The following is a 26,088-nucleotide window of genomic DNA, read 5'->3' as shown; positions in this document are numbered from 1 at the left end:
CCCACCCTGACCGCCCAAGCCCACCCATGGATTGCCCAGTGTGTCTGTCCCTTCGAACATGCTGATTGCCACCGCCCAGCGGGACGGGGCACTCTGGGGCGGGGGGGGGAGGGGGCACTCACGGCACTCGTGGGCGGTCAGGCCCCGCCAGTCGATGCACACGCTGAGGGACGCGCAGAGGGCGGCGTACAGCTCCAGGCTGGAGCACCTCGTGTCCACCGTGGGCGCGTGGCACTGGTCAAAGGCGCAGGCTTGGTAGTATGGCCACGGGGGGATCACCGAGTGACACGGCTTGAAGACCCTGCAGCACAGAGACACACGGGTCATGGGGCAGCTCCGTGGTGGGGTTGCCAGGCTGTAGGCTTTCCCTAATGAAGGGCCCCGAGGGAGAGGCGTCACTGGGCCGACCTGTGTGCCGAGGGACCCCAGCCTCTGGGGCCATCTGTGTGCGGCGGGGAGGGTGTCTGGCTGCGACACAGCTTTTCTTTCTGCAAATTCTCCGCTGGGCTCCCCCCATGCCCTGCGCACCCGGGTGCTGCCGCCGGCTGAGGACTTATGCCCGGAACCACCATGAGCTGCCTCAGCGCCTCAGAGGCCGACCCGCCACGAGCCCCGCTGGGCTCTGCGCCTGGCGTTCCAGCAGCCGTGACCCCTCTCCCTTGGAGCCCCCTGCAGGCCCGCCCACTTCTTCCTATCTCTGGCTGCGTGGGATTAGCAGGGCTACTCGACACCCCCCACACCCCAGCCCTGCCAGGGAATCTCACTTGCTCAGAATTAGCTGGCAGATTGGCGAAGGTAGGCACGAGGTGGACGTTTTCTTGGGCTCAACTGTGGTGGGCGTCAGGGGAGGCCTGCTGCAGGATGGCTGGCCGGGGTGTGTCACATTCCAGTGGCCGGGCATGTCGGAGCAGGAGGGTACCACCGCCCCCCCGGGCAGGCGGCACTCGTCCTTCTGGTCATTGGTACAGGTGCCTGGGGCATGGAAGCAGCGGTCAGTCAGCCGGGGAAAGCAGAGGCACCCTCACCCTCCCTTGGGGCGCTGGGGGCCGAGCCCCAGCGTCTCCGCGCAGCACTCGATGGGTTGCTGTGGGACCTGTCCCCTGACCTCCCTGTGCTTTCTTTTGCCTCCAAGAAGCCAGACCCTGGGGCAGTTCCCAAAGAGGCCTCACGTATGGGCCACATGGCCAGGCCCCTGGGCCGTGTGCCGCACATTCTTGGTGCAGCTGGAAAGCAGAATCACCTGGAGGCTCCGCGCCACACGGGCGGCCTCACCCCCAGCCAAGAATGCAGTTCCTGGAGGGACACACCCGAGGTCGACCCTTCGCACACCAGACACTCCCGGCCAGAGAAAGGGCCCAGAGTGCGGAGGGCCAGAGCAGGGCTGGGCCGGGCGCTCACCGCACTGCCCCTCCGTGTTGTTGGCGAACTTGCTGAAGGGCAGCTCCACAGAGAAGATGAGGCCACTGAACATGACCTGGACACCAAGGGCGGGGATGGTCACGTACATCTTGATGCCGATTTGGGAGACGACAATGCCGTCTTTCCGGAAGCCGGGTCTGACCACCTCACCGTTGAAGATGATCTAGACGGGGACCCAGCAAGGGAAAGAGAACCGCGTGGCGATCAGCCAGTGCCTGGCGCCCCGAGTCCACCCGGCACAAATGGGGGCTGCCCGGAGGGCGTCCCCACCTCATTGGTCATCACCCCTCCGACGGGCTTGCGGGTCAGCACGACGCGGTCCTGCTGGTACTCGATGATGATGGACTGTAGGCAGGGCAGCCCATCCTCAGCATCACAGAAGTAGGTGTCGATCAGCACCCGGAAGTGTCCGAACACGGGCACGATCTGCTGTACCAGCACATACGTGCAGTTCTCCAGAAACGTGTAGTACGTACCATCAAAAGTGACGTAGTGGGGTTTGCCCCAGCGGCTACACACGCCTGCGGGAGGATGAGCCGCCTTACCTGGCCGCACGACGGGCCTCCTCCCACCGCCCCGGGGCTCCCGCAGGGGCAGGTGTGTCCCGCGCCAAGCGGAGCAGGCGACTGCCCTGTTGTCGGGACCCACACGCCAACAGCACACAGAACTCTGTCCAGTAGGTGCCCAAAGAGGCCGAGAAGTGGGACCAGACTCCGGACGCCCCCTCGCGCCTGCGTGGCCCGGCTGCTCTGGGCTTGGGCAGGGTTCCGCCGGGCACCTGGGGAGGAGGCTGGGCCCCACCACCGCTGCCCTGACCTTGGGAAGTCCTTCCTGGGTCCCACTGATTCCGTCCTGCCTTCTCTGCCATGGCCGCCACCCCCGGCCCCGCCCACTCACACTTGCACTCGTAGGATGGGCAGCAGTCCTCCGGGTGGGCCACTATCACAGCGGGGTAGCCGTTGGCGCAGGTGGGCTTCTGCCTCTTTGGACACTGGCGCGCTCTCACGGTGATGACCCCGTTGCCCGCACAAGTGGCCTCAGAGCAGTTGGGCATGGCCCAGGTTTCGCCATTCTGCGGAAGCAAAGACTGCTCTGACGTGGCGCCCACCCCTCGGGGCTCAGGGCTCGCCTGGGTCTCCGGGGAGAGAAGAACCACCAGGATTGGGACCAATACTCACACCAGGCCTCTCCTCCCCCAGCACCCCCTCGAGCGCCCGGCCGACTGGGAGGGGCTCCGGGTGTTGGAGGTTGCCCCCTTCCCCCTCTGCCCATTTCCACCCACCCACCGTTTCCACTCCTTGGCCGTTTGACCCTGTCCGGAGCATCAGTCACCTGCTCTAGCCCCCTTTATAGGCAACAGATTCTCAACCTCGGGCCCCACGCTCCTGGCGCCCCCTCCCAGAAGTTCTGGAGGACCAGAAATGGCTGCTCGCCATGGTCAGCCTACGTCAGCCGAGGGGCCACCAATGGCCGCTCGCCATGGTCAGCCTACGTCAGCCGAGGGGCCACCAACCTTCATGCACCCTTGACGCCACAGCCTACTTTGAATGATGCGGAGGGTCCCTGCCCTGGCCGCCCCGAGCCCCCGAGAAGGGCAGAAAAGGTGAGGTTACCGTTCTTGGGGGGACTGCATTTGGGCATCCTCCCTGAGTAACGGACACAGAGGCAGAAGGGGAGGACACTGGCGTGGAGGTGGCCGGGGCGGGAGGTGGTGTGCTGGTGGGACAGGTGTGGTCGGTCCGCCTGACCACGTGGCAGTGCAGGCTGCAAAGGGCATAATAGCAGTGCCCGGAGAGGTCCGTCTGCTGGTAAATGATGGATCCTGCAAGAAAAGGAACAGGAGGGCACTAGGAGAGCCAAGAAGCGATCACCAGGAGGGACTCTAACCAGGCTGGTGGTCCACCTGGGTGCTGGGCTGGCAGGTGGCCTTCCTTCCCAGGTGTAGATGGCATATCCTCAGAGACGGCTTACTGCCTTCCTATACAAAAGACCTAGCCCTTTCGCAAAGACAAGGCACCCCTCCCTCCCCTTAACACCATAGTTTTGTGAACAGGACAACAGTGACCAGGGTCAGCACACACCACACACCCAGGTAGAGTACACATACCTGCGGAGTATAACCTGGATGCCACACTGCAGTAGCACGTGGATGTGGAGGGCGCTGCGGAGCTAGGGGAGGTCACCAGGGAAACCGTGGGGGTGGTGGACTCTGGAGAGAGTGAGGGCTGGGGACTTGCAGTCACAGAGCTGACAGGGCAGCCTTTCTGGGGCTCACAGCACAGCACGCGCACCTCGTAGTTGAGGCACATCCTGAACTTGCCCTTCTGGTCCCGGTTCCGACACACCAAGCCCACTTCCGGGCTGCACTGCACCACCTGGCCCAGCGTCTGGATGCCGACGTCTGGGTGGTTCTCGGCTCGGCACTCCAGGGCGCTGATGTACTCGGGTTGGCGGCAGATCTTCTCTCCTCTTCTGACGATGTTGCTGTAGGTTTCAAAGTCTCCTCCGTGGGGCCCAGGAGATGGGAAGTCCGCATCGAACCACTTGGTCCATGTGCACTGTGGCTGGCAGGAGGTGGTCCAGGGTTGGGAGTGGGTTGTTTCAGGTATAGAGACAAAAGTTGTGCTGGATGTAGGAGCGGTGGTTGGGCCCATTGTCTCCACAGTGGTGGTGCTGGTTGTAGGAGCTGTGGTTGGACTGGTTGTCTCCACAGTGGTGGTGCTGGTTGTAGGAGCTGTGGTTGGGCCGGTTGTCTCCACAGTGGTGGCGCTGGTTGTAGGAGCTGTGGTTGGGCTGGTTGTCTCCACAGTGGTGGTGCTGGTTGTAGGAGCTGTGGTTAAGCTGGATGTCTCCACAGTGGTGGTGCTGGTTGTAGGAGCTGTGGTTGAACTGGTTGTCTCCACAGTGGTGGTGCTGGTTCTACGAGCTGTGGTTGGACTGGTTGTCTCCACAGTGGTGGTGCTGGTTGTAGGAGCTGTGGTTGGGCCCATTGTCTCCACAGTGGTGGTGCTGGTTGTAGGAGCTGTGGTTGGGCCGGTTGTCTCCACAGTGGTGGTGCTGCTTATAGGCACTGCGGTTGAACTGGTTGTCTGCACCGTGGTTGCACTGGATGTGGCCTCATGGAAGGTGGTCCCTGTCTGGCTGGTGACACTCACACTTGAGGTGCTGGAGACTGTGACATGTGTGACAGGGCAGCCTTTCTGGGGCTCACAGCACAGGACGCGCACCTCGTAGTTGAGGCACATCCTGAACTTGCCCTTCTGGTCCCGGTTCCGACACACCAAGCCCACTTCCAGGCTGCACTGCACCACCTGGCCCAGCGTCTGGATGCCGACGTCTGGGTGGTTCTTGGCTCGGCACTCCAGGGAGCTGATGTATTCGGGTCGGCGGCAGATCTTCTCTCCTCTTCTGACGATGTTGCTGTAGGTTTCAAAGTCTCCTCCGTGGGGCCCAGGAGATGGGAAGTCCGCATCGAACCACTTGGTCCATGTGCACTGTGGCTGGCAGGAGGTGGTCCAGGGTTGGGAGTGGGTTGTTTCAGGTATAGAGACAAAAGTTGTGCTGGTTGTAGGAGCAGTGGTTGGGCCCATTGTCTCCACAGTGGTGGTGCTGGTTGTAGGAGCTGTGGTTGGGCTGGTTGTCTCCACAGTGGTGGTGCTGGTTCTATGAGCTGTGGTTGGGCTGGTTGTCTCCACAGTGGTGGTGCCGGTTGTCTCCACAGTGGTGGTGCTGGTTGTAGGAGCTGTGGTTGGGCCGGTTGTCTCCACAGTGGTGGTGCTGGTTGTAGGAGCTGTGGTTGGGCTGGTTGTCTCCACAGTGGTGGTGCTGGTTGTAGGAGCTGTGGTTGGGCTGGTTGTCTCCACAGTGGTGGTGCTGGTTCTACGAGCTGTGGTTGGGCCGGTTGTCTCCACAGTGGTGGTGCTGGTTGTAGGAGCTGTGGTTGGGCCGGTTGTCTCCACAGTGGTGGTGCTGGTTGTAGGAGCTGTGGTTGGACTGGTTGTCTCCACAGTGGTGGTGCTGGTTGTAGGAGCTGTGGTTGGGCTGGTTGTCTCCACAGTGGTGGTGCTGGTTGTAGGAGCAGTGGTTGGGCCGGTTGTCTCCACAGTGGTGGTGCTGGTTGTAGGAGCTGTGGTTGGGCCGGTTGTCTCCACAGTGGTGGTGCTGGTTCTATGAGCTGTGGTTGGGCTGGTTGTCTCCACAGTGGTGGTGCTGGTTGTAGGAGCTGTGGTTGGGCCGGTTGTCTCCACAGTGGTGGTGCTGGTTGTAGGAGCTGTGGTTGGGCTGGTTGTCTCCACAGTGGTGGTGCTGGTTGTAGGAGCTGTGGTTGGGCTGGTTGTCTCCACAGTGGTGGTGCTGGTTCTATGAGCTGTGGTTGGGCTGGTTGTCTCCACAGTGGTGGTGCTGGTTCTACGAGCTGTGGTTGGACTGGTTATCTCCACAGTGCTGGTGCTGGTTGTAGGAGCTGTGGTTAAGCTGGATGTCTCCACAGTGGTGGTGCTGGTTGTAGGAGCTGTGGTTGGGCCGGTTGTCTCCACAGTGGTGGTGCTGGTTGTAGGAGCTGTGGTTGGGCTGGTTGTCTCCACAGTGGTGGTGCTGGTTGTAGGAGCTGTGGTTGGACTGGTTATCTCCACAGTGCTGGTGCTGGTTGTAGGAGCTGTGGTTGGGCCGGTTGTCTCCACAGTGGTGGTGCTGGTTGTAGGAGCTGTGGTTGAACTGGTTGTCTGCACCGTGGTTGCACTGGATGTGGCCTCATGGAAGGTGGTCCCTGTCTGGCTGGTGACACTCACACTTGAGGTGCTGGAGACTGTGACATGTGTGACAGGGCAGCCTTTCTGGGGCTCACAGCACAGCACGCGCACCTCGTAGTTGAGGCACATCCTGAACTTGCCCTTCTGGTCCCGGTTCCGACACACCAAGCCCACTTCCGGGCTGCACTGCACCACCTGGCCCAGCGTCTGGATGCCGACGTCTGGGTGGTTCTCGGCTCGGCACTCCAGGGCGCTGATGTACTCGGGTTGGCGGCAGATCTTCTCTCCTCTTCTGACGATGTTGCTGTAGGTTTCAAAGTCTCCTCCGTGGGGCCCAGGAGATGGGAAGTCCGCATCGAACCACTTGGTCCATGTGCACTGTGGCTGGCAGGAGGTGGTCCAGGGTTGGGAGTGGGTTGTTTCAGGTATAGAGACAAAAGTTGTGCTGGTTGTAGGAGCAGTGGTTGGGCCCATTGTCTCCACAGTGGTGGTGCTGGTTGTAGGAGCTGTGGTTGGGCCGGTTGTCTCCACAGTGGTGGTGCTGGTTGTAGGAGCTGTGGTTGGGCCGGTTGTCTCCACAGTGGTGGTGCTGGTTGTAGGAGCTGTGGTTGGGCCGGTTGTCTCCACAGTGGTGGTGCTGGTTGTAGGAGCTGTGGTTGGGCCGGTTGTCTCCACAGTGGTGGTGCTGGTTGTAGGAGCTGTGGTTGGGCCGGTTGTCTCCACAGTGGTGGTGCTGGTTGTAGGAGCTGTGGTTGGGCTGGTTGTCTCCACAGTGGTGGTGCTGGTTGTAGGAGCTGTGGTTGGGCTGGTTGTCTCCACAGTGGTGGTGCTGGTTCTACGAGCTGTGGTTGGGCCGGTTGTCTCCACAGTGGTGGTGCTGGTTGTAGGAGCTGTGGTTGGGCCGGTTGTCTCCACAGTGGTGGTGCTGGTTGTAGGAGCTGTGGTTGGGCTGGTTGTCTCCACAGTGGTGGTGCTGGTTGTAGGAGCTGTGGTTGGGCTGGTTGTCTCCACAGTGGTGGTGCTGGTTCTATGAGCTGTGGTTGGGCTGGTTGTCTCCACAGTGGTGGTGCTGGTTGTAGGAGCTGTGGTTGGGCCGGTTGTCTCCACAGTGGTGGTGCTGGTTGTAGGAGCTGTGGTTGGGCTGGTTGTCTCCACAGTGGTGGTGCTGGTTGTAGGAGCTGTGGTTGGGCTGGTTGTCTCCACAGTGGTGGTGCTGGTTCTATGAGCTGTGGTTGGGCTGGTTGTCTCCACAGTGGTGGTGCTGGTTCTACGAGCTGTGGTTGGACTGGTTATCTCCACAGTGCTGGTGCTGGTTGTAGGAGCTGTGGTTAAGCTGGATGTCTCCACAGTGGTGGTGCTGGTTGTAGGAGCTGTGGTTGGGCCGGTTGTCTCCACAGTGGTGGTGCTGGTTGTAGGAGCTGTGGTTGGGCTGGTTGTCTCCACAGTGGTGGTGCTGGTTGTAGGAGCTGTGGTTGGACTGGTTATCTCCACAGTGCTGGTGCTGGTTGTAGGAGCTGTGGTTGGGCCGGTTGTCTCCACAGTGGTGGTGCTGGTTGTAGGAGCTGTGGTTGAACTGGTTGTCTGCACCGTGGTTGCACTGGATGTGGCCTCATGGAAGGTGGTCCCTGTCTGGCTGGTGACACTCACACTTGAGGTGCTGGAGACTGTGACATGTGTGACAGGGCAGCCTTTCTGGGGCTCACAGCACAGCACGCGCACCTCGTAGTTGAGGCACATCCTGAACTTGCCCTTCTGGTCCCGGTTCCGACACACCAAGCCCACTTCCGGGCTGCACTGCACCACCTGGCCCAGCGTCTGGATGCCGACGTCTGGGTGGTTCTCGGCTCGGCACTCCAGGGCGCTGATGTACTCGGGTTGGCGGCAGATCTTCTCTCCTCTTCTGACTATGTTGCTGTAGGTTTCAAAGTCTCCTCCGTGGGGCCCAGGAGATGGGAAGTCCTCATCGAACCACTTGGTCCATGTGCACTGTGGCTGGCAGGAGGTGGTCCAGGGTTGGGAGTGGGTTGTTTCAGGTACAGAGACAAAAGTTGTGCTGGTTGTAGGAGCAGTGGTTGGGCTGGTTGTCTCCACAGTGGTGGTGCTGGTTCTACGAGCTGTTGTTGGACTGGTTGTCTCCACAGTGGTGGTGCTGGTTGTAGGAGCTGTGGTTGGGCCGGTTGTCTCCACAGTGGTGGTGCTGGTTGTAGGAGCTGTGGTTGGGCTGGTTGTCTCCACAGTGGTGGTGCTGGTTCTATGAGCTGTGGTTGGGCTGGTTGTCTCCACAGTGGTGGTGCTGGTTCTACGAGCTGTGGTTGGACTGGTTATCTCCACAGTGCTGGTGCTGGTTGTAGGAGCTGTGGTTAAGCTGGATGTCTCCACAGTGGTGGTGCTGGTTGTAGGAGCTGTGGTTGGGCCGGTTGTCTCCACAGTGGTGGTGCTGGTTGTAGGAGCTGTGGTTGGGCTGGTTGTCTCCACAGTGGTGGTGCTGGTTCTACGAGCTGTGGTTGGGCCGGTTGTCTGCACAGTGGTGGTGCTGGTTGTAGGAGCTGTGGTTGGGCCGGTTGTCTCCACAGTGGTGGCGCTGGTTGTAGGAGCTGTGGTTGGGCTGGTTGTCTCCACAGTGGTGGTGCTGGTTCTACGAGCTGTGGTTGGGCCGGTTGTCTGCACAGTGGTGGTGCTGGTTGTAGGAGCTGTGGTTGGACTGGTTGTCTCCACAGTGGTGGTGCTGGTTGTAGGAGCTGTGGTTGGGCCGGTTGTCTCCACAGTGGTGGTGCTGGTTGTAGGAGCTGTGGTTGGGCTGGTTGTCTCCACAGTGGTGGTGCTGGTTCTACGAGCTGTGGTTGGGCCGGTTGTCTGCACAGTGGTGGTGCTGGTTGTAGGAGCTGTGGTTGGGCCGGTTGTCTCCACAGTGGTGGTGCTGGTTGTAGGAGCTGTGGTTGGGCCGGTTGTCTCCACAGTGGTGGTGCTGGTTGTAGGGGCTCTTGTTGGGCCGGTTGTCTCCACAGTGGTGTTGCTGGTTGTAGGGGCTCTTGTTGGGCCGGTTGTCTCCACAGTGGTGGTGCTGGTTGTAGGCGCTCTTGTTGGGCTGGTTGTCTCCACAGTGGTGGTGCTGGTTCTATGAGCTGTGGTTGGGCTGGTTGTCTCCACAGTGGTGGTGCCGGCTGTCTCCACAGTGGTGGTGCTGGTTGTAGGAGCTGTGGTTGGGCCGGTTGTCTCCACAGTGGTGGTGCTGGTTGTAGGAGCTGTGGTTGGGCCGGTTGTCTCCACAGTGGTGGTGCTGGTTGTAGGAGCGGTGGTTGGGCCCATTGTCTCCACAGTGGTGGTGCTGGTTGTAGGAGCTGTGGTTGGACTGGTTGTCTCCACAGTGGTGGTGCTGGTTGTAGGAGCTGTGGTTGGGCTGGTTGTCTCCACAGTGGTGGTGCTGGTTCTACGAGCTGTGGTTGGACTGGTTGTCTCCACAGTGGTGGTGCTGGTTGTAGGAGCTGTGGTTGAACTGGTTGTCTCCACAGTGGTGGTGCTGGTTCTACGAGCTGTGGTTGGACTGGTTGTCTCCACAGTGGTGGTGCTGGTTGTAGGAGCTGTGGTTGGGCCCATTGTCTCCACAGTGGTGGTGCTGGTTGTAGGAGCTGTGGTTGGGCCGGTTGTCTCCACAGTGGTGGTGCTGCTTATAGGCACTGCGGTTGAACTGGTTGTCTGCACCGTGGTTGCACTGGATGTGGCCTCATGGAAGGTGGTCCCTGTCTGGCTGGTGACACTCACACTTGAGGTGCTGGAGACTGTGACATGTGTGACAGGGCAGCCTTTCTGGGGCTCACAGCACAGCACGCGCACCTCGTAGTTGAGGCACATCCTGAACTTGCCCTTCTGGTCCCGGTTCCGACACACCAAGCCCACTTCCAGGCTGCACTGCACCACCTGGCCCAGCGTCTGGATGCCGACGTCTGGGTGGTTCTCGGCTCGGCACTCCACCGCCCTCGGTGCTCGGCAAACCCGGTACCCATAGGCACGGAGGTTCTCCAGCGTGTCGAAGTCACCGCTGTCTATGCCCCATCCCGGACGGCTGACATCCAGCCATGGCGACCACTGGCATTCCTCCCCACAGCGGGGCCGGGACGAGGGCGGGGCGGAGGCTGTGGGAGGGGTTGGTCCAGGGGATGTGCCTGGGGTGGTGGCCGGGGCTGAGCTCGGAGCGTGTGCTGTCTTTTCGGACGGGCTGGGGTGTGTGCTGGGTGGAAGCGTCGAGCTCACGACTGAGGGCAGGAGAGAAAGGGCGAGCGTCAGGGGCCAGGGCTCCCCACACTCCTTGAGGACAGCCCCCCCGCCCCCTCTGTCAGTGTCAGCTGCCTGTCTGTCTCCACCCATGACGGGAACTTGGGAGACAGGGCAGTCGCCAAGCGTCCGGGATATGCCCAAACCTGGCAAGGGTAAAGCTCACTGCAGCTGAGTCAAGGGGCGAATTAAGCGCCCCGGAATCTAAAGCCAGAGCTACAGGGGCTCTTCACCCTCGGGGGAAGCTCTAATAAGGCCCTAAGTCACCCTTAGAAGAGGTTAGGACGCGGAGGTGCCTGGCCCTGGTGCGACACAAGGTGATCGGAGAGCAGTGGATCCAGGCAGGGACTCCCCAGCCGGCTTCCCGTGGTCCTCTCCCCAGGAGCTAACCTGGGGTACCTTTGCTCACAGCCCCTGCCCCATGCTGGGTGCCGCAGCCCTGAGAGCATGACTGGGGACACGGGTCCTGCCAGCCTCGCGGTGGCTGCGGGCTGACCGGCACAGGGACATGCCCTCTGTCCTGTCCCGGCTCCTTCCTGCCGCTCGGGGCCAGGGGTGGGGGGACGGCACCACCCGGTCGGCACCCCGCCTGTCTGCCTTACCGATCGGTGTAGAGAAGGCGAAGGTGGTTTGGGGGGTGGGGGTGGTAGTGTTGCAGTCTTCGACCCTCCTCTCGATGGTGCCGTTAGCCCCACAGTGGGCGAAGATGCAGCCCCCCGTGCCGTCTGTCGTGTGGTAGATGACTTCCCTGGGACGGAAGCGCCTCCCGTCGTAGGTGCAGACACAGGCTGTGGGGAGGACAGCAGCCAGGCGGTTAGGGGGCCGGGGCGCAGGCGGGGACCCGAGACCCCGGGCGCAAGGAGGGCCGCCCACCGCTCACCCTCAGAGTGGTAGGTGCACTGCACGCCGCTCTCGGTGCAAACGCTGGCGACAGAAGGGAGATGAGTCTGGGGGTGGGGACTCACCCGGGGCAGGCAGGCAGGGGAAGCCCCACTGGGGTCCCTGGGGGCCACGCCTCAGCCCCAGAGGTCACGCCCTCTCAGGGAGCCCTTCCTATCAATGACCAGAGAAGGCAGCTCGAGCATGGCCACTGAGCCCCCTGGACCTTCTGAAGGCCACTCCCTCTCCAGGGTGTCTTCCCAGAGGTCCTTGGGCCGTGTCATGACTCAGCTTCCCCTCTGGCCCCTTTCTTCACCCCCAGACCCCCCACCCTCATCCTGCATAAAGGAAGCTCCCTGTTGGACCCCACAGAAAACCCAGGCTGGGGGACCCTCTGGCCCTGAAGGAGGGAGGCTGTGCTGGGGGGTGGCCAGGTGGGGCCTTTCCCCAGTAGCGGAGGGCTGGGCGAATCCCCCACGTGCTCCAGGGTCCTCGCGGCTCCCGCCAAGCGCCTCACCAGTGGTGGCAGTTCTTTTCCGAGGGCACCACAGAGCCCGGCCGGTAGGACTTGCCCTGGACGCGGCAGGGCAGTGGTGGGGTCGGGGTTGGGCATGAAGCTACACATCGCATCTGGTCCTCATCGAAGATGGGGGCCTCTGATGGGCACTTGGGGTAGCAGCCTGGGGACCAGAGAGGCCTGAGTCCCAGCCACACCAACTGCCCAGTGCCTCAGCCCCGCCTCGACTCAGCCCCCAGCCCTGGACCCCACCACGCCATGGGGAGCTTGAGGCTATGGCCGCAAAAGCACCCCGAGGGGTCAGGAGCCGCCCGGCCTGGATCCCCAGGACAAACCTTGGCCCCAACCACCGTCTCCCCAGCACGGCCCCGCCCAGACCAGCAGGGCAGCAGCGCACCTTCCAGGCCACGGACGTCGTGCAGGTACTGGCCGCGGGGGTTCCGGCAGGTCCTCAGGTAGGGGGCCCCGCAGGGCTGGTAGTGCCACTCGCAGTGGCCCTTGGGGTTGTAGTAGTCGCAGAAGAGGGCTGCGGACAACGGGGGCGGGCTCAGGGCCAGGCGCTCGGCCCAGGGGGCCCCAGGTGGAGTGCCGCCCTTGCAAGGACGGCCCCGGGGGCTCCCCCGTAGCCCGGTCCTTGACCAAGTCCTGCGAGCTGTTCTGAAGACGCGTCCCTCCTCTGTGCCTCCCGGACGCAGCTTCAGAGGACATGGGCCTGGGATGCCCAGGGGCAAGGGGGGGCAGTGGGGCGGGGGGCTGGCTGGCTTGTCAGGGACGCCCACCCACTGCGGCCAGGCTCCATGGAGGGGGGGTGCTCTGCTGATTCCCTTCAAGCCCTTCCTCCCCTCGCACATTCAATACCACTCTTGTCACTCTCTGTGTCTCCGCCCCACCCCGACGGACACATCCGTGGGCACTCACGGCAGATGTCCGGGGTCCGCCAGGACACGCACACGCCCGCGTCGCGGCAGGCCTGGGCGTACGCGGCCACAGCCGTGCAGAGACACTCGCAGTCGCCCCCCGAGTCGCAGGCGCACGCGTCGCTCACGCAGGCCTCGTAGTACCTGGCCGATTCCACCTACGGGAGAGAGGGGCTTCAGATGCCAAGGGACCCGCCATCCCTGTGGGCTCCGGGGAATCAGTGCAGCTGGTGTCGGCCTGGGCCGGTTTCCCCTGGAGCTCGTTGTCCCACGAGGCCAGCCAGACGGGTCCTCATGGCCACAGCTGGCCCTAGAGGGCGGCAAAGAGCCACTGCTCCCATTTCTGTCCCTTCTTCCCCAGGTGCCTGGAGGAGCGCCCCGCGTACGTGGGCGTGGCAGGCGCTGAAGGTGGCGCTGTTGATGATGCTGCACTGCTTCTGGGCCCAGGACTTGCGGTACGGGTTGGCGGTGCAGGGGTCCTTGGGGGCCTGGGCGTCCGGGCAGGACGGGGAGAATTTCCAGCTGTTGCCGAACTCCAGCACGTCGCCCACCACGGACTGGCTCCGCGTGGTGAAGTCGTTGAGGGCGTTGTCGTCAAAGTTCCCGCACAGCCCGCAGACCCTCCCCTGTGGACGGACAGACGTAGAGACGGCGCAGGCTCAGGGCAAGCGCAGGAGGGGCCCTGCGACCTCACTCGCTCCCCCCCACCCCGGGGCCCTCAGGAAGAGCCCCACTGGGCTCTGAAGTCTCCAGGAGGGGAGGGCACAGGAGAAGCAGCCTAGTGGCTACGGAGTGTCCCCCAAAGACAGGCTCAGGTCCTGACCCGGGACCCACGAGTTGGCCCAAAGCGGAAGGAGGGTCTCTGCGGATGCAATCCAGTTAGGATGAGGGCATCCTGGACTGGGGTGGCTGATCCAGTGGCCGGCGTCCTTACAGGACGAGGGACACACACAGAGTGAAGACAGTAAAGGGACGTCGTATGCAGAGGTTGGGCTGACGGGGCGCCTGGGGCCACGGAAGCTGGAGGAGGCGGGAAGGATTCTCCCCTTGAGCCTCTGGAGGGAACGTGGCCCTGGGGCACCTGGTTGGACTTAGTGTCCAGACTGCGAGAGAAGGGCCGCCAGTTAGGGATCGTTTCTTCCAGCAGCTGCAGGACCCGGACACGGCTGAGGGTCTCCTACTGTCACCTCCTCTCTGTCTCTCTGCCTCTCGGTTTCTGTCTGTCTGTCTCTCTGTCTCTCTATATCTCTCTGTGTCTCTCTGTCTGTCTCTCTGTCTCTCTATAACTCTCTGTGTCTCTCTGTTTTTCTATCATCTCTCTCTGTCTCTGTGTCTCTCTGTTTTTCTATCATCTCCTCTGTCTCTCCCCCACCCGCACCCCCGTCTCCGGCCGGCCCTTGGTCTGGGGTGAGGGCGTCGCCCTTCCTGGGCAGGGCCTCACCTTGAACTCGGGGCTGAGTGTGAGGAAGATGCTGGTCCCCTTGTCCCACAGCAACACCAGGCTGACATCCGTGTCTACCACCAGGTAGTTGCCCATCTGGCGAATGGAGAAGGGCGGCAGCTGCCCCTGTTCCTTCTCGATCACCTCCATGTTCCCGTCACTCAGCTTCAGCTCGTAGCTCTGCATGGGGCAGGACCAGCGAGTGTCTGGGTGAGGACCCTGGCTACCTGTCGAATGGGTCCATGGCCCTGCGGCCCCTGTCCCAGCTCGGCCATGGGAGCGCGGCCTTCCTGGGGGCTCCCCACCAAGGCCCCCACCCACTGCTCACCCCCAGGAAGATCTTGATGGCCTTGGAGCAGGTGGCCCCCGTGGTGCCACAGGGGACGTTCTCGGTGATGACATGGAAGCCGTCCTGGGCGCTGCCGTCCCCCCCACAGTGGTCCTAAGGAGGCCGGGATGGGACTGAGCGCGCACCGCGGGGCAGCACAGCAGGGTGCGGGGCGGCGGGAGGGCTCGGCAGCCACACACCTGAAGCAGCGTGTACTCGCAGCCCCCACTGAAGCTGTAGCGCTGCCCATCGAAGGTGCGGTAGTGGCCGTCGCCGTACACCGCGCAGGTGGCCGGGCAGGGCTGGTCTGTGCACTGCCACATCCTGCTCTTACAGGTGCTGGGCAGGGGCGGCAGGCATCAGGCCCGAACCTCCGTCCTGGCGGCCCAGCTGCCTGCCTGGGCGGGGGCAGGACGTGCCGGCCGGGCTGTGCCTCCCGCTGCAGGGAGCCCTCCCCAGGTGGGGCCCGAGCCCCTCCCCGTACCACGTTCTGCAGCCCACCCGGATGACCTGGCCCGGCTTGTAGCTGGCTTCGTTGTGCACACAAGGGCAGTCGGACACGGGGATGCAGCCGCCGTCGCCAGTGGCCACCAGCCCGTGGGGACACACACAGCCGGGCACACACTGGGAGCTGTACTATGGGGGGGAGCAGACACAGCTTAGTGGACCCCCAGGGCCTGCAGCGGGGCCACAGGGATACAGGACCAGCAGCCTGCGGGGAGGGGTCCCCTGGGGCCAGTGAGTGGGCTTCTCCACAGGTGCCCATGGGGGCCGAGCAGGTGTGGGGTTGTTGGAGGGGGGTCACTGGGGACACTTACACAGTCCATGTCCAGGGTGTGGCAGCTCTTCTGACAGCCAGCCCCAGTGGCCCCAGGCGTGGTATTGTGGCAGTCGAAGTAGACCATGGGTGGGGTACAGACTGGCGAGGGAGGGGCCATTCAGGGGACCCTGACGCCGCCTACCAGGCTCGCTCGAGGGACGTGTCTCCCGACGGCAGAATTTAGCCGCCCCGGGGTGAGCGTGTGAGTGCGTGGGCAGGGTGCCCACACTGCTGAGCCCAGAGACGCTGATTGACACCCAGCAGCCTCGCTGACTTGTGGGCATTTAACCCCGAGCTTAGGTAACTTTATGCAGAGATAACCGAGGGCCCCCTCCCCCACTCCGGGCTCACCTGGAGCTGGGGCATGGCCTCCAATGCAGGTCAGTGTGCCCTGGGTGCAGGTGCTGCAAGGAGAGAGTGGTCAGAGAGCCCCCCAGCCTCGCCCACGCCACCCACTCAGCAGGGGCTCTTACCAGACGACCCCCTGCTCGTGCGTCGACTCCCCATTGGGGACCACGGAGCCCCCATGGTAGCAGGGGCAGCTGGTGGCCGGCACACACTGGTCCGTATCATCCAGGAAGGTGCCGTCAGGGCAGGTGCAGCCGTCCACGGGGACGAAGCTGATGCTGCAGGTGACGTCCGCGTCACTCCGGGCCCGGCAGGTGGGCTGGCAGGTGCTGATGTTGTAGAGGTAGGTCAGCGACTGGGGGCAGGTGGTCATGGCCTTTGCTGCACGATGCCAGGAGGGGGTAGCACTCAGGACAGGGCCGGCCCCCCGGCTTCCCTGTTCCCGCCAAGCCCTTCGTCCTTGATGGGGTCCCGGGGCACTGGCCTGGGCGCTCCTTGGCCTCTGAGCCTGGTTGGGGGACGGGGGCCATGGGACATCCACCCTGGGACACTCACTGCACATGCCGTCCCGCCAGCCGCCAAGCAGCACGCCCCGGGCGGCGCAGGCCCGCACGTAGGAGGACAGGGCCGCGCACATGCAGTCCTCACTCTTCTCACAGTTGCACGTGTCAAACATGCAGTTCTGTGGGGGCATCAGGATGTCAGGGACACCAGGCCACACACGGTGAGCTTCCCCCATGCTGCTGCCGGAGCCCCTGCCTCCCCAGGACCCCTCCCCGAGCCTCACGGGGGTCCCACTGACGTGCACAGAGCATCTTGCCATCACGCCCCTGGGCTGGCGGGCGGGGGTGCTGGAAGGACCACGGCCCCTCATCTGTGTGACCCAGCGGTCCATCCCTGTGTCAGCCTTAGACACCAGTTTCTCATTTGCACCCTGGGGCCAGCAGGCTACTCACTCCCTGGGTGTAGCCCCTGTGCCTAGCATGGAGCTGGAGGAGAGGACGGACTCAGAACCACAGCAGTGGGTGAGTGAGTGAGTGAGTGATGAATGAGTGAGTAGATGAGTGAGTGGATGAATGAGCGAATGAATGAATGAGTGAGTGGATGAGTGAGTGGATGAATGAGTGAGTGGATGAATGAGTGAGTGACGAATGAATGAGTGAATGATGAATGAATGAGTGGATGAGTGAGTGGATGAATGAGTGAGTGATGAATGAATGAGTGGATGAGTGAGTGGATGAATGAGTGAGTGATGAATGAGTGAGTGATGGATGAATGAGTGAGTGATGGATGAATGAGTGAATGAGTGAGTGGATGAGTGAGTGGATGAATGAGTGAGTGATGAATGAGTGAATGATGAATGATGAATGAATGAGTGAGTGGATGAATGAGTGATGAATGAATGAGTGAGTGAGTGAATGAGTGAATGAGTGAGTGAATGGGGGTGGGAGAAACTGGAGACTGAGAGACCTGCTGGGCCCAGACGCTGCTGCCATGGCCCCTGGGACCCTGAGGGTGGCCGAGTGGTCCAAGGGCAGAGGCAGGTGGGTGGCATTACCGAGTAGTAGGCACTGGGGCTCACAGCAGCGTGACACCGGGTGAAGGGGCCGCGGGGGTCTGTCAGCCGCGAGCACCAGTGCTGAGCGTATTTCTCTGTGGACAGAGGAGGGGGGCGGTCAGCGAGGCTGGACGGCCACGTCAGGCGGGAGCTACATGGAGATGAGCAGCTTTCCTTTTAGCCGGAATCCCTCATGCTCCGTGTGAAGGAGTGCCAGGTGTCAGCAGACCTAGGCTGCTTCCCGAGCGCCCCGCGAGCCCGGTCCCCCAGGACAGCAGGCAAGGAGGGTGGGCCTCCACTCCCCCCAGCACCCTGATCCTCTCCTCCCAGGGCTCACCGGCCTGAACAACGCATGTTGAGTCCGCCTGTTTACCAACCACCTGACGCCCCCTTCAGGCCGGGCCCCCAAGGAGCGCATGCTCAGACCTCTGGCCCAGGGGCCCCGGCACCAGGTTGGCCCGCGGGGCTGCTGGACACACACACCGTTCTCCACGCTGAGGGAGCAGGGGTCCTCCAAGCTGTTCTTGACGTTGGGGCAGGCGGCCTGGGTCTTCCAGGTGTTGGCGAAGGCGGCGGCCGTGCCCTCCACCACGCCGCTGATGGTCCGGAAGTCGTCGGCCTGGTTCTGGTTGAAGTTCCCGCACAGGCCTGGGGGCGGGGGTGGCGTGAGGCCCCTGTGTGCTGGGCTGCGGAGGGTGGGCTCGGGTGCTGGGTGGTGACCCTCTTACCGCAGGTCTGCCCCTGGAGCTGGGGCGCCAGCCTCACGAACACCTGCATGACGGGCACCAGCTGGATGTCCAGCTGCAGGCCCAGCTGGGTCTGGGCGATGATGAAGAAGGTGGAGGGTCTGAAGAGCGTGACGTTGGCTGCAGACACAGGGGACCAGGTCTCAGTGGGCGCGAGGGGCGGGGCTGTCAGGGGGTGGGGCTGTCAGGGGGCGGGGCTGTCAGGGGGCGGGGCAGGGAGGCGCCCTCACCTGCCGAGAGGGGCAGCTGGGTGTAGATCTGGTTCATAAACACCGCCCCGCTGGCCTTTACCACGAAGACCTGGAGAAGCACATGACAGGGCTCCCGATGGCCTCCCCAGGGCAGAGGAGGGCTGATGACCTGGCCCCCCATCCCCCAGGCTCAGCCTGCTCCGCTAAGCTTTCCGCGAGGACCGGACCGCTTTTTGGCGACGTGAAAACCAAAGAGATTTACTAAGGTAAAAAAGTCGACTTCAGCAGAGAAGCTTCCTGGCCTCGTGGGGGAGGTGTGGAGGCCCCTTGCCAGCCCCTGAGCTGTTCCCTTTGGGGACCGTCACTCAAAAGACCCACAAGAGGTGGAAGCAGGGAGGCAGTGGGCGGGTCCTCGGGCCATGCCTCGGCCACCTGCTGCCCATGTGGGGTCAAGGGCTCGGGCAGAGGTCGCTTGCCGTGAAGGACACCCCAACCCCAGAGTCTGCACGCACCATGTGCCCCCCGCCCAGGGTCAGCGTCAGGCTCTTCAGGCAGGTCTCGCTGTCGGTCAGTCCACACCTGCGCAGCTCGGCCAGCACGGTGAAGGCGCTGCTGTCACAGGGCTGGAAACACAGGTACTCACGCAAAGCGCAGCGCCCCCAGCCCGCCTCATCCTCTCCCCTCCCCACCATCCGTCCGCCCGCCCAGAGCTCGGGTGGTTTCCTGGAGGACTCGGCGTCGGGGATCCCAAGGTGGCCCCAAATGCGGCACCCACATGCAGCCCAGGCTGGGGAAGGACACGTGGACCCACGACCTGAAAGCCGCTCTGTCCGGGGAGGACCCTGGGGCCATGTACCTTGGCCAGCACGTAGCTGCAGTCCCCGTGTACCGTGTACTGCCTCTCGTCGAACGTGGAGAAGTGGGCACCGCCCAGCACCGAGCAGGTGCCCGGGCACTGCACCTCCTGGCATCTCCACCGGCCCCCAGCGCAGGTGCTGAGAGCAGGGAGTGCCCACGTGGGTGCTGGCCCCCGGGAGCAGCCCGCCCCCCCAAGACGGCAGGTAGACTTGCCCAGGCCTGCCTGCATCACCACATAGACTGGAGCCCATCAGCGCCTGCCCAGAGAGCCACTGGCCTCCACCCGGGGACCCGCGTGGGAGAGGACAAGCCCCCAGAGGGGCCGGCCCGGGTGCATCTAGGGGGACCAGAAGGCAGGGGCCGTCCCTGGGCATCTCCGGGGAAGGGGAGGGCAGGGGCCCAGGGTCCTACCAGTTGGTGCAGTCTGTGGAGTAGCCGGTCCCTGGAGTGTAGGTGGCCCCGTTGTACACACAGGAGCACTGGGGCACCGGGATGCAGCCAGTGTGGCCGACGTCATCCAGCACCGTCCCTGCAGAGGCAGGCAGGCCACGTGGCAGGTGCCGGACTGTGCCTGCCATGTGGGTGTGTGGAGGGGACAGGCCCTCTGCCCACAGTGGCCCTGCCCTGGAGGGTTCCTCAGACCCAGGGGTCCAGGGACACCTCGGGCCACGTCAGAGGGGCCTTCCTTCCTGAGCACCTACAATGCATCTCTGTGATTCTGGGGGGCCAGAGGGGGTGGGACTCCGGCTCACCCTCAGGGCAGAAGCAGCCGGCGACGCAGTGGTCCTCGCAGAGCTGGGAGTGCTCCAGGTTGGAGCAGGTGTCCACGCAGGGTGACCCGCACTCGCGATACTGCATGTTGAGGGGGCACGTCTGGGCTGCAGGGAGGAGATGGGGCACGTGTCACGCCCTGCCCCTGCCTCCGGCCCGAGAAGGGATGGCATGGCAGGGCCGGGGTCACACAGGGCACTCACGGCAGAGCTGGGGGCCCCGCCAGTCCAGGGGCAGCCCCCCGGCATGGGTGCACTGGCGGGAGTACTCAGCAAGGGTGTGACAGAGGCAGCTGGTGAGGTTGGCCTGGCCACAGTGGCAGAGATCTTGCCGGCAGGCCTCCACGTAGCTGCTGGCGTCCACGAGGGCGGCGCAGTCCAAGAACGGCTCGCTGCTCAGCATCTCCTCGCAGATGCCCTGGGGCAAAGCCGGGGCACTCAGTCCAGGCTCTGGAACATCCCCTGGCTCACAGCCCCCTCCCCGGCTTGTCCCCGGGGCCGTGGGAGGCGGACGCCACCCCCGTTCACTCTGGGACTTACAAAACCGGTCAAGCAGTTCACGGGGGGCTCAGGGGCAGGGTCCTGACACTGCTCCGTGGGGCCGTCCATCTTCTGCAGATTCCCAAACTCGGTGGCGGTCAGCTTGATGTCTGACAGAGCACAACACCGGGCTCTTTGCAGGCTCCCAGCGGCCCTCGCTCGCGGCGACCGGGCTACGCCGGCCTTCCCCTTCCACACCGCCAGTTTAAGCGGCGGCTACACAGCACTTTCGGGGAGTCTGGAGATGAAATGAGGAATTCCCAGGCATTCGGGGCTGCAGGGCAGCGGGTTGAGGTCCGTTAACTGACGCTCCGCTGGCCCAGGGCTGGAGAGTGACCTGGGCCCCTGCCGGCCACTGCTGGGCACGCGGGCAGGCTTCCCCTAAGGGAGTCCCTTACGTATGGGCTCTGCATGGGGCTTCCTGGGCCTGACAGTGGGGGCCCTGGGATCGGGGCTGCAGCGGGTGTGGGTCACATAAAAGGCCACTGCCTGGCAAAGTCTCAAGGACCAAGAAGCAGAGACAAGGTCTGGATGGAGGCAGGTCTTCGATTTCAGAGGAGGGTGTGTGACGGGCACTGAGAACGGGAGGGCTCAGCGGGGGCTGCCCCACCGAGAGCGTGTGCTGGGTGGGATGGGGTGGGGGCAAGTGCACGTGAGCGCGCGCCGTGCGTCTGTGTGTGCTGGGGCGTGCCCGAGTCTGTGCACATGCTCGTGGTGTAGGTGCGCGTGCATGCTGGACCTTGAGCGTGTGGGTCTGCATGCACGTGTGGGTGCGTGCACATGTGTTAAGACCGAGACCTCTGACTTGGCACCCTGGAAGACAGGCTTCCAGGGAGCACAGAGCTGGAGCAGGCGGCAGGGAGGGGAGCTCGCGCCCCGGGGCTTACTGTGGGAGAAGAACTCGTTGAAGACGGGGACGCCATTGAAGTCTCCGCAGAGCCCGCAGGTCTGGTTGGCGTACTTGGGGTCCAGCTCCAGCTGCAATGAGAGGACACATCAGACTCCAGCCGTGCCAGGGACAGCCCCGGACCAGAAGGACAGACAAGGTTCCCCAGGCTGGAGCAGCTGGGCCTTCTCACAGAGGACCCTCCCCATTTGCTCCACGCGGCTGGGACCCGGAGCAGGGGCTCTGTCCTGGAGGAAGCTACCCCCACACTCAGGGTCTCCATCAGGGGTGTGGACCCTGGGGCCCCGTTAGCATCTGGGCCCCATCCTCGCTGCCGGGGCCGGGGGTGTCTGGCTTTCCCACCCTCCTTTGCCCAGAGCCCCTTCCTCCCTCCCTGGAGAGGCTGTCAGGCTGGAGGCATGTGCCTGGTCCCCCGAGCCCGGCCCCCCCGCCTCACCAGGAGGCTGTCATCCTGGTTCCACATGAAGACCAGGCCCAGCCTGGCCGCCACCTTCACGCCGCTGCTGCGTTGCTCAATGAGGACTCCGGAGCGGCTGAAGGGCAGCTGAATTCTGCGGAGAGAGGGCCCAGCTGAGGCGCCATAGGGCACGAGGGGACGGGCAACATAGGTCTGGACTTCAGGCAGGGAGGGTCCCTTCAGTCACACGTATGACAGGGTCAACATGCCCACAAGAGCTTGGAGCTCTGGCATGAGAAGAACGAGGAAGGGGCCGCTTCCAGGGGCAGAGGGAGAGCCTGAGCCCCTGGGTGGGGCAGGGGGCCGAGCATGGGGACCTGGGGGGCACCGCTCCGGGACCCACTCTTGGGACAACTGCACTTCCCTCCCCCGACGGCCCAGAAGCATGCTCGCCGTCCAGGGCCCAGACTCACGGGAGGCTGTTGACCAGGACGGAGCCCTTGGTCAGCTCGACGACCATGCCGTCAAGCTTCATGGTGACCCTGCTGGGCGCGGTGGCGTTGGGGCCGGGGCCGCGGCGGAGCTGGAGGTTGAAGTCCTCGTAGGCGGCACCGCAGTGCGCGGAGAAGACGTAGTTGCACAGCCCGGGGAAGCGGAAGACGTCGCCGTCGAAGGTCTTGTAGTGGAAGTCACCCCATGTGCTGCACACCCGCCCGCGGTGCGCCGCGTTCAGGGCTGTGGGCCAAACAGAGCAGGGCCTTTCCGAGGGCGCCGAGTCTGGGACACCCGGACGTCCCGAAACCTGGGCCCTTATCCACCTGGGAAGCTGCGGTCCCCCGGCCCGCCCCCCAGGTGTGACGAGGCAGAGCTCGGCCAACACGGCCCCCCGCCTGGCCTCTCGGGGTCTCACCTCGCACCAGGGGGGTGCTCCTCAGGGGCGGGTGGATGGTCACCCCGCGGAGGGAGTTGCCTGTGGAAACAGGGCGGGTGACGCACAGCCCTCACCCCCACCGCCCAGGCACAGCTCAGCCCCCACGAGAGGCTGTGGCAGCTCCGCAACTGCTCGGGTCTGCCAGACTCTAGATCCGGCTCCGGGTTCTGCTGTGTATATGGCCTCCCGGCCAGTGTGAACACCAAGGCCAGCGGGGACCACTGTGGACTGAGAGCAGAGCACCCAGGGGCCCCAGCTCTCACACCCTGTGGCCCAGAATGCTCTTTGCACTGGGGCTTCCTTGCTCCCGGAATCTCAAAAATGCCTGGATCAATACCTGGAGGCTGTCATGCAGAGTGAAGTAAGTCAGAAACAGAAAAACAAATATCGTATGTTAACACGTATTCATGGAATCTAGAAAAAGGTACAGATGAACCAGTTTGCAGGGCAGAAATAGAGACACAGACGTAGAGAACAAACATATGGACACCAAGCGGGGAAAGGGGGGTGGGATGAATTGGGAGATCGGGATGGACATATATACACTACTATGTATAAACTAGGTAATAACTGAGAAGCTGCTGGAGAGCACAGGGAACTCTGCTTCGCTTTGCTGTACAGTAGAAACTAACACAACATTGTAAAACTATACCCCGATTAAAACAACGAACGAACGCATCAGCAGCTACGGGCAATCCCCTGGGTGCTGACGTCAGGCACAGGTGCGCCTCCCTGGGAGCCCCTTTTGGGGACATGCAAACTGAGGTGGCTGGGTCTGTCCCCGAGCCTCCCCTTGCTCTGGGGCGTCTGGCCGCGCTGTGGGCTGACCCTCACCTGCCCTGCCACCGCTGGAGTATCAGGTGTTAACTCCAGGGAGAAAGGGACATTCTGTGAGCTCCCAGGCAGCCTGTCACCCTGTCTCAGCCACGCCGGATGGGGATGGCAAGCAGCCTGCAGGGCCCAAGGCGGGTGACCCATGGCCCTTCAAGGGCTCTTTGACTGCTGGGGCGGGGGGGGGGGCTCTGACAGGTGGGGGGTCCACTCACCGCCAGGCCCCTGGGGGGCAGGAGGGAGGTCCGGGTACGCATAGCCGAGCTCTGCAGTGCTGTCCTGGGCCTGGCCTTTGGGAAGAGGAGAGGGCGCTGGGCCTGAGCCGGCCAAAGGACAGGCACGTCCCCTCAGAGGATGCACGGAGGGAGGGGCGGCAAGTCCAGATGGTGGGATTCTCTGTGCGGGTGGGGGCACTGGGAGGATCTCTTCCAGGCTGCCAAGCCTTGGAGGTCACCCGGGCCCACGGCTGGGCCACCACTCCCATGACCTCCCCTTCAGGCGGCCCCATGAGCATGTGGGGGTGTCCCCGGCCCCATGAGCATGTGGGGTGACCCCGGCTGGTCTCTCCAGGGGCCAGTCCTTTGTTCACTGTTCATTCATGCCCACCGAGTGTCCACCAGGGCCCAGCCGCTGGGCCCCTGCTCGGGACGTAGGGGGACAGGCAGGCAGCCCCGTCCAGGAGCATCTGCCGAGGGAGCAGACAGTAAAGCCGCGGGTCTGCGGCAGCTGGTCCAGAGCAACCGGAGCTCTGCGGGAAAATTCAGAGCCTGTTGGGGATCTGGGACCAAGAGCGGAGACAGCTGCACCCAAAATGGGGTGCTCGGGCCACTGCACAGGTCGGGGCCCAGCACCGTGGAGGTCAGGTAGGCAGGGCCCAGGGACGGGCAGTGTTGGCCTGGAGGCCACCCCAAGAACCTCATTTCTGGGGTCCTCAGAGGCCGTTCCCAAGGTGCAGAATGTCACCAGACACAGGCTTGCCATGATCCCGCACAGAGCTGGCATGGCAGGGGGTTGCCCAGCCCCCCGCCCAGAAGGGGAGGCCAGCCCTCCTCTGGATGGGGGCTGACCCAGGGAGCACTGCCTCACTCACTGGTGTGCTGGCCCCATTTCTCAGATCACCTGGGACAACCTGGACTCATCCTTGCCATGTGTCCAGGGAACATCCAGTGGGGCAGCCTTGCCCTGAGTACTCAAGGGAGAGCTTCCCAGTTCTGAGACTGTCTGGCGGCAGTGGGAGACTGGGCACCGGGATGTGTGGGCCGTCTGGGGCAGTGGGGACCTTGGGTAACACGGCATGTTCCCCAAGCTGCCATTCCAGGAGCCTGGGAGCCCCCCCTCACCCATCCAGGGCCCTGCTATCCCCTGGGAAGCAGAGGAGGGAGGTGCAGGCCCATATGGGAAGGGGCCTCTGAGGACCGTGGGGCCTGTGAGCTGCCCTCATCACACCCTCCACCTCGGACTGAGCCCACCACAGAGAAACAGACAGGGAAAGCGAGCTGCTGGACCGGGGATTCACGGTGCGGGGTGGGGGGGGTTGGTGTCCCAGGCAGGTGGGCAGCTCTGCCAGGCTGGGCCAGGAGTTCGAGAGTCTGCTCAGACCAGGCTTGGCAGGGGGCAGAGGGCAGAGAACAGCAGAGACCCACGTGTGGATGAGATCCTGCAGCCAGGGGCTCATAGATGCTGGGCTGCTCCCAGCCCTAACCCCCACGTGGACCCCACAGCCCCCAAGAACACCTCCCCAGCCCCACAAGCTGGAAGAGCAACTCACGAATGCACTCAGCTTGACCAGAGCCCAGGACAAGGCCTCAGAGCTGCCTGCTGGATTTGGGGATTTGGGGGGGGGCACAGGGGCCATGGTCAGGGCCAGCCTGGGAAAGCCAGCACGAACCTTACCTGTGTGCTGGGCACAGGCCAGAGTGAGGCCCAGGGCCCAGAGCAGGGCCAGCTTCCTCCGGCCGACACCCATGGTGTGTGGGGGGAGAAGTCCCCAGGGCGGCCTCTTAGGAGGGCTCTGCGTCTGCAGGAGCCTTTTGTAGTCCCAGAGCTGGCTCTAGCCCCACGGGCCTCACGTGGGAGGGTGGGGCAGGGCCTGTGGTTCCCCTCACCCAGATAAACAGTGGGCACTGGCTACGGGCTGGCCGGCAGCTGAAGACAGGCAGGGATGGGTGTGTCTGCCAGGTGGGACGTGGTCCCTGAGGGTCCCCCAGTCCTGGCCTCAGGCATCCTCCACCACGCCCCTGCCCCTGGACCTTCCCCGGGCACTCTCCCTTGCCGCCGGACCCCTGAGTTCCTGGCACCTGGAGTGGCCACTGGCATCTTCCCTGCTGCCGGGGCTGCTGTGGCCAGCCCCACCCTCACTGGAGAAGGGCTCAGGGCACGGCACCCCCAGTGACAGGACCCCGCCCCACAGTGCAGCCCCCAGACCAGCACTGCCTGGGAGCCTGGCTGTGCTCCAGCTGGGTGGGTGACCCCAGGCCAGCTCCAGTCACAAGTGGGCCTGTGGCCTTGGGGGCAGGGATGGCTGAGTTCACTGCGCTGGAGAGATGCCGACTGAACGAGCCCAGAAACTGGCCCAGTGGTCTTGGCCCTGATGGGCTCTGGTTGAGAAAGCGCCCTGGTGTGATGGACACGCAGCCTCAGACAGTGGGCCTATCAGGGAGCCAGGCGCTGCAG

The 26,088-nt window shown here is 63.6% G+C and overlaps 1 protein-coding gene across 1 annotated transcript in view; it reads right to left on the bottom strand.

Moving 5' to 3' along the window:
- Window positions 1–25,381, bottom strand: part of MUC5AC (mucin 5AC, oligomeric mucus/gel-forming) — a 30,255-nt gene extending 4,874 nt beyond the window's left edge. The window contains exons 1-41 of the mRNA XM_060304367.1: window positions 25,309–25,381; window positions 23,631–23,705; window positions 22,564–22,623; window positions 22,127–22,388; window positions 21,693–21,807; window positions 21,237–21,327; window positions 20,350–20,459; window positions 20,014–20,227; window positions 19,792–19,917; window positions 19,451–19,568; window positions 19,038–19,176; window positions 18,694–18,804; window positions 18,221–18,290; window positions 17,973–18,110; window positions 17,728–17,892; window positions 17,245–17,339; window positions 16,242–16,368; window positions 15,812–16,067; window positions 15,690–15,742; window positions 15,337–15,437; window positions 15,003–15,154; window positions 14,719–14,857; window positions 14,519–14,632; window positions 14,191–14,370; window positions 13,136–13,375; window positions 12,751–12,907; window positions 12,230–12,358; window positions 11,833–11,995; window positions 11,317–11,360; window positions 11,039–11,224; window positions 9,960–10,417; window positions 9,923–9,927; window positions 7,833–8,466; window positions 5,907–6,740; window positions 3,527–3,644; window positions 3,033–3,241; window positions 2,317–2,491; window positions 1,690–1,940; window positions 1,399–1,582; window positions 765–972; window positions 123–301 (exon numbers count right to left, since the gene is read on the bottom strand). Of these exons, the coding sequence (XP_060160350.1) occupies window positions 123–301; window positions 765–972; window positions 1,399–1,582; window positions 1,690–1,940; window positions 2,317–2,491; window positions 3,033–3,241; window positions 3,527–3,644; window positions 5,907–6,740; window positions 7,833–8,466; window positions 9,923–9,927; window positions 9,960–10,417; window positions 11,039–11,224; window positions 11,317–11,360; window positions 11,833–11,995; window positions 12,230–12,358; window positions 12,751–12,907; window positions 13,136–13,375; window positions 14,191–14,370; window positions 14,519–14,632; window positions 14,719–14,857; window positions 15,003–15,154; window positions 15,337–15,437; window positions 15,690–15,742; window positions 15,812–16,067; window positions 16,242–16,368; window positions 17,245–17,339; window positions 17,728–17,892; window positions 17,973–18,110; window positions 18,221–18,290; window positions 18,694–18,804; window positions 19,038–19,176; window positions 19,451–19,568; window positions 19,792–19,917; window positions 20,014–20,227; window positions 20,350–20,459; window positions 21,237–21,327; window positions 21,693–21,807; window positions 22,127–22,388; window positions 22,564–22,623; window positions 23,631–23,705; window positions 25,309–25,381 (7,258 nt within the window). The remainder of the gene's footprint in view (window positions 1–122; window positions 302–764; window positions 973–1,398; window positions 1,583–1,689; window positions 1,941–2,316; window positions 2,492–3,032; window positions 3,242–3,526; window positions 3,645–5,906; window positions 6,741–7,832; window positions 8,467–9,922; window positions 9,928–9,959; window positions 10,418–11,038; window positions 11,225–11,316; window positions 11,361–11,832; window positions 11,996–12,229; window positions 12,359–12,750; window positions 12,908–13,135; window positions 13,376–14,190; window positions 14,371–14,518; window positions 14,633–14,718; window positions 14,858–15,002; window positions 15,155–15,336; window positions 15,438–15,689; window positions 15,743–15,811; window positions 16,068–16,241; window positions 16,369–17,244; window positions 17,340–17,727; window positions 17,893–17,972; window positions 18,111–18,220; window positions 18,291–18,693; window positions 18,805–19,037; window positions 19,177–19,450; window positions 19,569–19,791; window positions 19,918–20,013; window positions 20,228–20,349; window positions 20,460–21,236; window positions 21,328–21,692; window positions 21,808–22,126; window positions 22,389–22,563; window positions 22,624–23,630; window positions 23,706–25,308) is intronic.
- Window positions 25,382–26,088: the final 707 nt, after the last annotated feature.

The sequence above is a fragment of the Globicephala melas genome, chromosome 8 (genome assembly GCF_963455315.2).
Source record: "Globicephala melas chromosome 8, mGloMel1.2, whole genome shotgun sequence".
Classification (NCBI taxonomy): Eukaryota; Metazoa; Chordata; class Mammalia; order Artiodactyla; family Delphinidae; genus Globicephala; species Globicephala melas.
Note: the sequence above shows the minus strand (reverse complement) of the source record. Positions and strands in the feature narration are given on the sequence as shown.